This window comes from Seriola aureovittata, chromosome 6 (assembly GCF_021018895.1).
Source record: "Seriola aureovittata isolate HTS-2021-v1 ecotype China chromosome 6, ASM2101889v1, whole genome shotgun sequence".
NCBI lineage: Eukaryota > Metazoa > Chordata > Actinopteri > Carangiformes > Carangidae > Seriola > Seriola aureovittata.
Genome location: NC_079369.1, coordinates 26,124,878 through 26,137,940, shown reverse-complemented (window position 1 = coordinate 26,137,940; position 13,063 = coordinate 26,124,878). Strand labels below are relative to the sequence as shown.

Below are 13,063 nucleotides of genomic sequence, written 5' to 3'. Positions count from 1 at the left end.
AACAACATTGGGATGGGGGGGGATTAGTGGGTGGGTGCATGTCATGCCTTGTACAGATCCCAGATTTGAAAAATGAGTGTTGTTGCCCTTGAAGTTGCTGTATAAAGTACTTATGTTTAGTTTATTAATCCTATCTTTTAAGCTCTCTTCAAGTAGATCAACATTTCAGTGCTCAGCCTCACATTCTGTGACTGTGCACACACTGAGCAGCCACAATGAAGAAAACAACCAGAGGAAACTGAGGGGGAAAATGGTGCATTTCATTCTCTGTATGAACAGCGGTTTCCAACCAACACATCCCATAGTGAAGCTGAGCTTTAATGGTCCAAAAGCTGTCGCCTCATAGGGTGAAGATGAGCAGCTTTATATGCACTTTTCCAGCAGTAACTTTAACTGTGATTTTGTCTGGAGGAACCAGGGACTGACTGTAGTCTGGCCCCACAATGTCCCTGATACTCTGTGTTGGCCTTTTCAGCACAAATGACTCTCCGCATATAAACAGTGCGGGCTGCTGCATGCCGTCCATGTTTGTTTTGGTACAAAAACAGTTGGCATCGTCGTCTACCAGCAGAATGTCAGCTGTTACTGACCAGGCGTTAAGTGTGTTGTCTGGTACTGTATACTTACTCAGTCAGAAGGTTTATCCTTCCTCCTGATCTGAGAAATCTTTGCACCTTGTTGGGAACAATCTTTATGTGCGGTTTGTATCAAACTCAATAGGCTGTGTGATGTTTATTGATGTTAGAAAGTTATGTGAAATCTGACCTTGTGATGAGTCTAAAGAAATAGGTAGAACACAGACAGGACACCTAATGAATGAATGAATGAATAGAACTCAATTTGCTGTTTGACTCGTCAGTTTTTCGTCAGCAGTTACTTCTTTGTTTTCATCCATTCAATAATCATAATCTTCATAGTTCGTCAGACGCAGTGGAAATGCAAATAGTTAAGCACAAAAGCAATTTTCCACTGGTCAAAAAAACCCGCTAACATCAGGCTTCTGTCGTCAGTGGAAAAGGGAACAATCTGCATTCACACACAGCAGACGTGTTTTTTTTATATACTTTGGCTCAGGCTCTGATCTCCATTGAAGTAAACACAATACCTGGGTGAACACCCTAATTTCCACCCCTTTTCCCGCTGTAACGTCTGTAGTGAGCACATAAGTTTGAAAAGCACTCACTCACAGATCAAAGCGTCTTACACGGATCAATCAGCTTCATTTAATATAGGCTTACACGCGTTTATAAAACTTACTTATACCTAATAATTTTGGTGGAAAAAGGGGTATTATAGTTCTTTCTGAAGCCCCGATACTATAAACCAGCCCCCAGTCCCTTGAAATGAGGTTCATATTGGATTATACCACACCTCACAGTTTATATCCAGTGCTAAGTTTGAGTGCTGGACGCAGTGTGCCCCTTTATTTAGCGACACAGAAAGTAAGAGTTTGGAGGTCCAGGTGGCGGAGGCCATGTGTCCAGCTTTCATGCAGGAGCGAGTTTGGCCTCCATCACAGACCACGACCACGACCTTTCCTAAATTAGTATTGCTGCCTAAACCTAAACCCTAGTTTATTTGCCATTATCTTTCATAACCGTATTTTTGCTAAATCATCATCATTGATCTTCTTGTCTGGCGATGGGGTTTGATGACCTCCAAAGTGGATCTGGGATGGACAGAAAACTTGCACACAATGGTTGTCTGCACTGATGAACGTGTCTTCACATGTGCAGCCTCACGGTTATACGTTTTGGACTGCACAGACGCTTGGGGACACTGGCAGATGATGACATTTTCAGCGGTGCAGCTCCCTCGTGGTTATGCAGCCGCTGCAGGAATAATTTTAGCTTTTGTAAAACTGTTTAGCCAAATGGTTCACGCCACTTAACCGTCTTGAAAAGGAAGTTGCAAAGTCTTTCCGGCCTTTGTATTCAAAAGAGTTTGCAATAAATCCGTATTCTGTTATCAGGTAAAACCACTCATGTGAACCATGTGAACTATGCTATTGTGGAAGCCGTTGGTGAACAGAGGCTCTATTAATAAACTCAGTGTTTGGATTTCCTTCAGGTGTACTCTGTAATTAAAGCTCTTCAGATGGCTGGTATTGTTTCCGCTTGCCACTGCCTCTATATTTAGGCTTCAGATATCACCTGTTGAACAAAATGCCTGTTTACGCAGGAATTCTTGACATGACAGGGGATCGTATATACGTGTGCGTACGTATACTGTCACTGACATGCCTGTAATGTCTGGAAGCAGCGGCTGCGGCTGCGGTGCTGGTGACGTCTGACATGTCAGATGTTGGTACGTGCTGTGTAGGCCGGGGACTGTGATCATTTATAACACAAGACGCCACACGCTCCAGCCGGATGATGCAATGTCTTTCAGCCACGCCTCTGTCCTGATCTCTGTCACTCACTGTTCACTGTCAGACTCTTCTTCTTTGAATCATTTTATGTCTGCGTCTCAGGGAAAGGCAGAGAGCGAGGGGGGAAAAAAACCCACATTTTTGTTTTTCTAACAGGTGTGTGTGTGTGTGTGTGTGTTTATGAACACAACTCCAACAAGACAGAACTGGAGGTGGAGAGATTTCCCCTCAAGTTTCATCTCAACACAGCAACACATGATGATGATGATGATGATGATGGAGATCCAGTTGTGTTTGGAGAGTGGGCTGTTAGTGTGGGCCTGCAGACAGCAACGGTAGCTTCGGCTACGCCAGGAACCTTGTGAAAATGTGGAAAATTGTGGAGCAATTCAAAATCATGTCGAACGACCTTAAAGTCTTTCTTGTTCTGTAAACTACAAATCACAGAAACGGAGTGAGTTGTGTTGACCTTTAACCATCATGCATTTGGACTCAAGGATGAACTGATTACATTTTGGTAGTCAAAGGTCAAAGGTCAAAGTCACAGTGACCTCAGAAAACATTTTGGCCTCGTGAACACAATATCTCCTTGATCTCCTATTGCCTATTTCCTTTCTTAGATATATGTAATTAAAAAGCAGGATTTCCATAAAGAGCGAGACACCTGGACAACTGATTGGCTGAGCCAAAACATGGACGTTGTCAGACATTTTATATGTTTTGAGCCAATTTTATTGCTGGTACAATAGGCTTGGGTGATATCCAAAATTTAATAACTTGATACAGTTAAGCACGGATATTGCGATATCCGATATTATCGGGCCAAGCCTATGGTACAGAATGGTGCATGTGTTGCAGATAAAAATAATAATAATAATAATAATAATAATAATAATAACTTTATCCTAAAAACACGAAAAAAATTCACACATCCTCACAATCAGCCTCATGCATTTCACTGCCACAAAATGAGATAGGAGGTTGTATGAAGAGTGTGTGTGGTTCTCGTTCTGACTCCAGCCACGAGTCGGTGTTGGTTCCTTTCAACCTTGAAGATGATCTTTCCTAACCCATGCAAACCGGCGTCTCATGAAGCCAGACTGAAGCAAAAAGTCCTTCTAACGAAGTAGTAGTCAGGCCGCTACTGCATGTTACATCCTTAACGCAGCTGCAGCTGTTGTTGGCTGAATCAGAAGTTGAACTGACTGTGAAACAGCTTCGCCCTCCTTAGTGATGCAAAAGAAAAAAAGATCATCCAAACGCTGAGAGGAGGTTTCGTGTCCGCAGGGGAAAGTGGGGTCCATATATAGCATTGGCTCCATCATGCAGATGAGTGACACTGTAGTTGAGTTGATGAAAGCAGAGTAATTGATCTGTCTGGCGGTGCGTGGGTTGCCAGGTCGGGTCTAAACTTCTCTCTCCTGGAGGGAATTCAGTCTGTTTGTCTTTGCCCTGTTAACACACGACTGCTCTAATTTCAGTTGGCCTGTAATGTGATGAGTAAAGGTGTAATTGACTGTGGTTTTTCTCCACAAACCCCCACCCTTGCACATGCACATACACACACACACACACACACACACACACACACACACACACACACATTCTCTCTGGCTGTTTCTACTTTTCTTCTCCTCCATACCAACCTCTCCTTCTCTCTGTCGTCTTCACCTCCAGGGCGTTTTTCTTTATTTGGGTGTTTGTGGTTGGTAGGAATGCGCCGGAGTTTCAGTGTTTGAAAACGAGGCTAAGCAGTAACAAGACCGTAGTGCTCAGAGAGGGGCGCTTCAGCTGCTTTCACCAGTTTCTCCTCTAATTTCTCTGGAATCTGAGGCATGATGACGCGCCGCCTCAGAGGTCATCAATCTGCTGCATCACGGTTTTATTGTGGTGGCAACCCACGCACCGCCAGACGGATCAATTACTCTGCCTTCATCAACTCAACTACAGTGTCAATCATCTGCATGATGGACCCCACTTTCCCCTGCGGACACGAAACCTCGGTGCAGCGCTCTTTGTACAATCTTTTTTTCTTTTGCATCACTAAGGAGGGCGAAGCTGCTGTTTGTTCAGACCTGCAGGCAGATGTTCTGCAGGGGTTATTGTTTTCGGTCATAATAAAAAATTAATTAATAAAAAAAAAAAGTTCTTAACTATACTTGTCTTACTTTAAGCATTAAAAAACTGGTACATAAATTGAATTTTAAAAATCTAGAATAAATAATCTGGGTGGAATTTTTTTTAAATCTTATTTTTATAAATCAAAAGTGAATCCAAGAACGTGCTTATTACCTTTACTCACCTCAGCAGGGAGAAATGCACACATAAGGCTCATAGCTGACAGTAGAGAATATCAGTTTACACATTATGTACATTTTATCCATTCATTCTTTTATATTTGTCAAAAGCACTTTGAGCTGCATCCTCTGTATGAAAACTGCAATACAAATAAAGTTCATTATTATAAATTTTATTATTATTATTATTGTTATCATCATTATTCATTCAATCTTAATTAGGGACACAGCTATTTTCTAAATTCTATTCAAACTTGCACTTTTACATATAATTATCTACCTATTATCTACCAACATCAAGCCTAAAACCTTGGGATTAAAGGAAATCTGTCCCATATTAACTGTTTATATATTTGCTGTGTCCCAACTCAGGGGCCGCATCCTTCGGAGGACGCCGTCTACGAAGGTGTGGCCCTTTGTAGCTGTCATAGACTGCGAAGACAGAATCAAAATGAGGGAGTCTGACACACAGTAGATTTTTGCTTTACGTCGCCAGATGTGCCCGGCATTTAGTCACGCCACTGTGACGCGATCGTTCTTCAAATGCAGCCTGTGAAAGGTGTGACCCCTGAACTGGGACACAACTTTCTGATGGGCAAATATTTTTTATTCAATTATTCAATAGTAAAAATTTGAAACTGGTTAAATCCATTCAAATCACATGCAAGTGTGACAAAAGCCTCGTTCTTCTGTCTTTTTAATTCCATATTTTTAAAGTGAACTTACTTCAGTGGATTCAGATCATTTCAGCTGTTTTTGTTTTATTATTCTTGAGTGAATTCCTTTTTTTTTTCTGAACACACAATAAAACACGTTCTACTACGTTTCTTCCTCCGCTGTTTATATACAACTTAATTCCTCCATATAATTCCATAATGAAGTCCATGCAGGTATGCAGAGAGAGGCCACGGCTGATTTAAAGTAGATCATATTTATACATCTGTCAAGACACACACTGACACTTTCGTCTGTGTGAACGCACACATACACACCCACACACACACACACATTCCCCACACACACACGTACAGGGTCACATTCCCCAGTTTCAGGCATGCATTTCAACAGGCCTTGTGTGAGCAGGAAAGAAACGAAACCACCAAATGCGGCACGTATATCCTGCACATTTAGAACCTTTTTTTAAACCGATCGCTTTTTTCGGGTCGGGATATTTGCTCGGCGGCGGACCCCCAATGCTGACAGAGCCTGGCTGGCTTCCCAGAACAGAACAATATCTGCCAGGTCGACCGAGGGGCCCCAGCAGCCAACCCCTAGACAGACACACACACATAAACACACACCACATATACACAGACACACACACGCTGATGAACACAAACGTCTGGCCTTTAAAACGTCAGCGCTCAGGCCCCGGCCTTACATAATGACAGAGAATGGAGGCATTAAGGCAATTTGTTTGATTTAAGTTGTCAAGGCGTCCTGGACCCTGCCCCTCTCAGCTGGTTTTGATACCCGGAGTCTGTGTCTGTGTGGTAGTGTGTACGTGTGTACGTGTGTGTGTGTGTGTGTGTGCGTGCGTGTGTGTGCGCGTGTGTGCGCATGTGTGTTGTAGACCTTGTTGGTGAAGGAAAAATGGGGAATGGACAGACTCGCACACCAGGACGGAGGAGAGAGAGACAGAAAAGTGACAGAGCAGGAGGAGAAATGTGCAAGGAAAAAGAGGTGGAGGAGGGGCTCAGCACAGTGGAGGAGGAAGAACTGAAGGTTGACCTGAGGATTTCATGACAGTGGTGCTTGGAAGTCCTTAAAGTAGATAAACAGAACCCAATTAAACAAATGAGACAAAAACATACACTTACACTTGGTCACTTATTATTATTGAGGAAAAAAATCCAATATTTCAGATCTGTGAGTGGCAAAAGTATGCGACTCTCCAGGATGAGGGGGAGGATGGGGAGGAGGGGGAGAGGAGAGGCTTTGAACCTCTCTTCTGATTGGCTGATTTTCTGAGTGGTCCAATAAAAATAAAGCAGATTTCAGGTAAACACTCAGAGAAACCAAATCCTGCAAGGTTTTTGATGGTGGGTCCAGGTGGGCGGAGTTTGGGACATGGCTGAGAGCAGTGACTGTTATGTTGTGACATCACAAAGTTCCAGAAGTCCTGACGGCTGGTTTCAAGGCTCAGTGTCTGAATACAGGCTGTGTGCATTTCTCTATGGACTGAGCGGTTTGATACTTTCACAGTATTAATATAGAACCTAGACCTGATCTATAATCAAACACATGGACATCTACCTTTAGACTGTATGGAGCTTTAAGAGAACAGGGATCTATCTAAGTCTATTATGGCATGAACAAAGATTTCTTTCTCTAAAGAGTTTGGACCATTGTATTGGATTATGTAAAAATGTAGGAAATGAAAGACCTGAAGACGAGGTGTACAATAGTCTGCGTGGCCACAGAGGAACCCAAGGTAACCTATAAACATTCATGTTCTCACGTTTATGAGTCCACCATCAGGAGAACATCAAATACAACGGTGTGCATGTCAGGGTTGCGAGGAGACCCTCCAAAAAGAACATTGCTGCCCGTCTGCAGTTTGCTCAGGATCACGTTTACAAGCCAGAAGTCTATTGGAAAAAATGTTTTGTGGACTCATGAGACCAAAATAGAAGTTTCTGGTTTAAATGAGAAGCATTGTGTTCTGAGAGAGGAAAAAAAAAACCTGCATTCCAGCATAAGAACCTGATCCATCTGTGAGACATGTTGGTGGTGGTGTCATGGTTTGGGCCTGTTTTGTTGCATCTGGGCCCGGACGACTTCCTGGCCCAGAATTCACTGATGGAACGAATGAATTCTGAATTATACCAGAAAATGCTAAACGAATCAGTGAATAAATTCAAGCTAACGATGATTCATAAATCATGGCTGAACATATAATGGTTTTCTTTGAAATTGAGCATCTGAGAAATGTTTATTCTCAACTCTGATAAATTTTCGGGTTGGATTCTGTTTTGTACAGTAGGTGTTGCTGTCACTGTGTCTAACCCCTTGTGTTTTTATATGAATGCTGTAGAAAACGTCATTATGTAACTTACAGTACGTCTCAGTATATAAAGCGCCTCTGCACTTTTCTCTTGTAAATGATGTAAATGAAAATGCCAGAATGCAAAGTAAAAGCCTGAGTGGAGCGTCACAGGTAATTACACTGAGCTGCGGAGTGTAATTGACCCTGATCAAACCTGCTCACTGTGTATGTGTGTCAGTGCATGTGTGTGTGTGTGTGTGTGTATGAGTGGAATAGAGGCCCAGTGTTCTTGGGTCCCGGCTTTAAATAAGGGGTCTTTATCTGGCCGTTGCGCGCAGCTCTGGTGTGGAAGCACTAAAGGGCCAAAACGTTTCCTCTGCACAGACGTGGCTCACGCTGCTTGCTCCAGGTGTGGTGACCACTAACCAGCACGGCTTTTAACCGTCACGCCTGATTGGGAGCCTGAGGCCAAGCTGGCGCTCGCACAAGCGCACACAGTCCAAGTACACAGTGTCTCACACACATGCACACGCACATCCATTTCTAATTTAAATTTAATTCCCTCCCCCCTCCAGTGTTCATTGAGTTCCCTCCCCTCTTGGCTCGCAGCAGTGGAAACAGGCATTCTGGGAGTTGGAGTGTTAAGTTTGAGTTATGAGCTTTGTGATGGGCTCTGATGGACTCCAGAAACAACACATTCCCCCACTCAAGTTTTTGCACCACTGTCGCCTCCCACCTTCTGCTGGAGGGGTGGGGTGGGGGGTGGGGGTGTTGATGACTCTGTGAAACGTGTGATTGAAGACAGTTTTCATGTGACCCTGTGACCTTTGCTGAGCAATTAACCTACAATATTTGTTGATAATCCAAAAGAACATGGATCAGATTAATTCAAAAACTTGAGTCTTGTGCTGAAACAATTAATCAATTAGCCAATTGGCTCATCAACAACATGTGCTGCTGCCTTTCTGCTTTGTTTATACACAGCATGTGAGTTGGAGAAAAGACAAGCAATGTGAGATTTGTGTTTTTCACTATTTTCACTTTAATTTGATACAATTAATTTGTCGAAAAAATAATCAAAAGATGAATTGATAATGACAATAATTGCTACTTGCAGACAAAACAGTTCCAAAAGTGGACTGTGATTGGCTGACAGCACTATAACCTCTACATTTAACAGTGGCAGAAGTGAAGATATAAGAGATTTTAGTAACTGTTTTAATAAATTAAGTCAGGAATTCGTTGAATAAAATGACTCTAGAACTAGTCAGAAACAAAGCGTGGATGGTTAGAAAATGCATTAGCAATAAACAAAAACAAGAAATCCATTTAAAATTGCCCGGACGAAAGACTGAGCCTGAAGTCATATCTGAAAATTTCAGCTCCACATCTTGCAGCTCGCTTCATGCTGATCAGCAGGTGCGTTTCCATTAACCTGCTTCATGCACAATTTGAAATTACAAAGTTAAAAATGAGTAATGGAAACATGTGGAAACTCTCAAACGTCTCTCAGAAACTTAGACGCTCACATGAATGTTGTTTTTCAGACGAGTCGACAAAGCAATAATTCAACAAAATAGAAAAATTGAAACACTTTTTTTTTAACATTCAAGTCGTGGCTCCTGCCGTATCAGGCCCCGGGGAGCCAGTTCTGACCGAGAGGCAGACAATCTGTCGTCGCCATGTTTAATTGGAGTGATATCGCGAGAGGAGAAAACCCAGCTCTAGTCACTGAATGGAAACACAGGCCAGTCGCACCTGTGTGTTATCGACCTTTAAGATACATAAATAATTTGCTTCTATTTTGCGCAAAACTGCAACGGAAAAACCGTCTGCTGATAAAACAACATGTAAAAGGTTGTTTTGAGAATAACTAAGTGTGATTCTGTGATGTCACCAGGTAAAACTTGAGACTTTTGTTTTCTTAAGTCACGTCTCAAGTCTTCATTTGGTACCAAAAGACTTGACTCCAGATATTTTGTCTCTTTTCTAGACTGTGCATCAAATATTACAAATCCTCTGCAGAATGTATATGAACAGCTCCCTTAATAATCTCTCCGTCTCTTTTTTTTCCCCCTCTTCCCTCTTTCTTAGGTCTCCTTTGATTTGGCCGAGTACACCGCTAACGTGGACGGCGTGGGCACGCTCCGTCTGTTGGACGCCATAAACACGTGCGGTCTGACCAACAGCGTCAAGTTCTACCAGGCCTCCACCAGCGAGCTGTACGGCAAAGTCCAGGAGATCCCTCAGAAGGAAACCACTCCCTTCTACCCTCGCTCACCTTACGGTAATAACACGTGGCGACGTCATGTTGATGTGGATCCACATGGAAACACACTCACAGATTACCTAACATTTTCTACCTTGCACCATTTGTCAAGACAAATGTGTATGGCCTTGTAAGGGTGTACAGATTGTTGGATACCAGCGCTTTTTCTTTGAGTGTGTTTGTGTGTGCGCGTGCACATTTGTGTGTATGTGTGTGAGTGTGTGTGTGTGTGTGTGTGAATAGAGGGGGGCTTCAGTGCTCAGGCAGCGTTTGAGCTCTCCACACACCCCGAGGCCAAACGTCTGACTGAGGACTGGAGTGGCTCTCGTTTTAACAAAGACACCTTTATATCCACAGCACTCAGCACTCACTTTCAACACACACACACACACACACACACGTAGGCTGTACACGTGTGGGAGCGATCAGGTTTCATGTTCTCTGTTGTCTAAATGCTCTCCTCACTGACACTTTCCCCATCTGTCAGCACTCAATCTGAGGCTGCATGGGAGGCGCATACCATCATGAGGAGGGCTGCTCCTTCATTAATTAGACTCAGGGAAAAGGCGGGGAGGCGAGAGGTGGCAGGGGGGTTGCCGCGGCAACCTCCCTTCACCTCTAGCGCGTACATCCTGACCTCACGGCTTAATCAATGGGCGCCTCCTTTCTCTTGCTCTGGTATTCCCCTCATCACAGAAGGGAGGAGGAGGAGGAGGAGGAGGAGGAAGATGGTGAGGGAAAAAAAAAAAGAGAACTTTTTGTACAAGCCTGCTTTTGGTCAATCAGCAGGAGTCTGAGGTTCCTCGTCCCTGATGGTGAAATATGATCTGCGGTACCGCTGTGTTCAACTTTGACATGTAGTGTAGTGTAGAATCTGTCTCTCTTTTATGGCCTCTCTGTGTCTGCAGCTTTGAGAAGACAGGACCAGTGATTCTATCTCTGCTTACAGTGTCACAACAACTCTAACACTGAGCGGCCGCCTGAAGGTTTTATTTGTCGATTGCGTGAATAAAAATCGTCACATCAGTGAGAACAAGTCTGCCACTGTGAATCTGAAAAGCTGTGTTGGGTTCTGTGTGATGTGGTACAAATACATTTCTCTCTCTTTGCTCTCCTCTGTTCCCGTCCTCCTCCACCTCTCATCCCCAGGTGCGGCGAAGCTTTACGCCTACTGGATCGTGGTGAACTTTCGAGAGGCCTACAACATGTTCGCTGTCAACGGGATCCTCTTTAACCACGAGAGCCCGAGGAGAGGTGAGCTCACAGCACGACACGCTCTCTGCTTTGTTTGCTTTGTGTCCGACCCTATTGTGGAAGTTGTCGCCGTCGTTGCAACATCTGATAGTGATAGAGGAGAAAACACTAACATGCATTGTTTTGATTAAATTCATAAAAAAGGAATTTTTAAATGAACGTACTCCTGTAATGATCATGGAGGAATCACATTACTTTACACAGAGTTTAAACAGACTAGAGGAGCGCAGGGACGAACAGAGCACAGTGAGTTCCTCCGAGCCCATACAAGTCAGATGTGGCAAACTGCGTCAGCACTGCTTGTGTGACATATTGTTTAGATACGTCAGGAAGTAAATTCCCTCACACGGCATTTATTTCTGAATGACAAGTTGTGTTCATTGTTTCATTGACGTGATCTTATGACAGATGAATTCAGACTTTAACAGATCCAGAAGTTGCAAGTGCAATGTTGGAGTTTTTCCAGTATAGAAGCAAATCAGATTTTAACTGTCAGGAGTCACTGTCTGAGTGAAACAGCTGCTTTAATTTGGTCCTGCCGCTAATGCAGTCACTGTGTGTGTTACGGCATTTATTAAAGCATGCGTCTGACATGTCGTACCAAGCCGTATGTTCTAAAGATTAAACTTAATATTTTTATGTAAGATAAATGAAAAAATATGTTTGCAACTACATATTAAGAAGGACAATGTCAGACAGTTTTAACAGAAACAAGAATAACATAAACAATTCATGTTCATACTTCTGTCCCACCACAGACAACTTTAGGTCAAAGTCATATTTTAACAATCGCTCCACATTTGTGCAAAATGACACCTGGTATCCACAGACCACACATGTGTTTCATTCGGCCCTGCTCTCCCCTACAGCTTGATCTTTATAGTTTCACTTACAAAATATATCTAACGAATAAAAATCTATAAAAAGTTCATCAGAAATTTATGCCAAGGCCTTTTTTTTTTTTTTTACAGTCAAAAACTTCAATAAATAAAAGAATATTCAAGGTTCAGACTTTTTAATAAATAGAGCAGGTAAACAGGAATCATCATCAGGTGTGTAGGAAAGGTACTGAGACACAGTGACTAGTTATTTAAAATACACGCCTTATGTTAAGCAATACAAAATGACATTCTGTCATGAAATCAAATCTCACTCTGAAGCCACAGCATAACATCGTGGAGCGTTTTCTGTACACAAAGCTCAATTGTGTAGCCATAGAACCAAAACCAAGTTTAAATTACCCAAACACAGGGGGTAAGGTAAGGCTGAATTTGTCATGATTTAACATTGTGTCATGTGTCAACAGGCTAAACCCACAATAAGGCAGTAAAACAGAAGGTAAACCATCGTTGGATTGTGTAAAAGTATTCAATTACATGCTCTATATAAAGTCATATTCATTCACCGCCGGAGCCAGGTTTCTCATAACTACCTGATACACGCACACACACACACACACACACACACACACACACATACAGTCACACATATTATGACACATAGTGAGTGGGTTGTGGTCACATTTTTAATATGTGCTCTGAGCCCCGAGGGTCGCGGGCGCTGTTTTAACCCGATTTACACGCCACCACGATCCAAAATGAATACCACATGACTGCAGCCCCGGCGCTGCACCCAGGTCAGCCGCTCAGGTGTTTATGATTTATCCCTTAATGAAGGCCCTGGCCACGACCCCAGCCGAGGTCAGGGGTCAGCCAGTAAACACTAATGGGTTACCACAGATAGATAGGTGTGGGAACGGCTGTAGTTTACAGCCGCTTTCAGCAAAGATGGTGCGGTCGCCATCGAGAATGAGTCCACGCAGTCACAGCGTGGTGCTTACAAGTGAGTAGAGGGATGGAGATAAGTAGGGCTGATAAACAGAA

General features: G+C 43.1%; 1 protein-coding gene across 1 annotated transcript in view; it reads left to right on the top strand.

Moving 5' to 3' along the window:
* gmds (GDP-mannose 4,6-dehydratase) overlaps nt 1-13,063 on the top strand; it is a 183,887-nt gene that overhangs the window by 54,918 nt on the left and 115,906 nt on the right. Inside the window, exons 5-6 of the mRNA XM_056378553.1 lie at nt 9,752-9,944; nt 11,076-11,180. Coding sequence (XP_056234528.1) covers nt 9,752-9,944; nt 11,076-11,180 — 298 coding nt within the window. The remainder of the gene's footprint in view (nt 1-9,751; nt 9,945-11,075; nt 11,181-13,063) is intronic.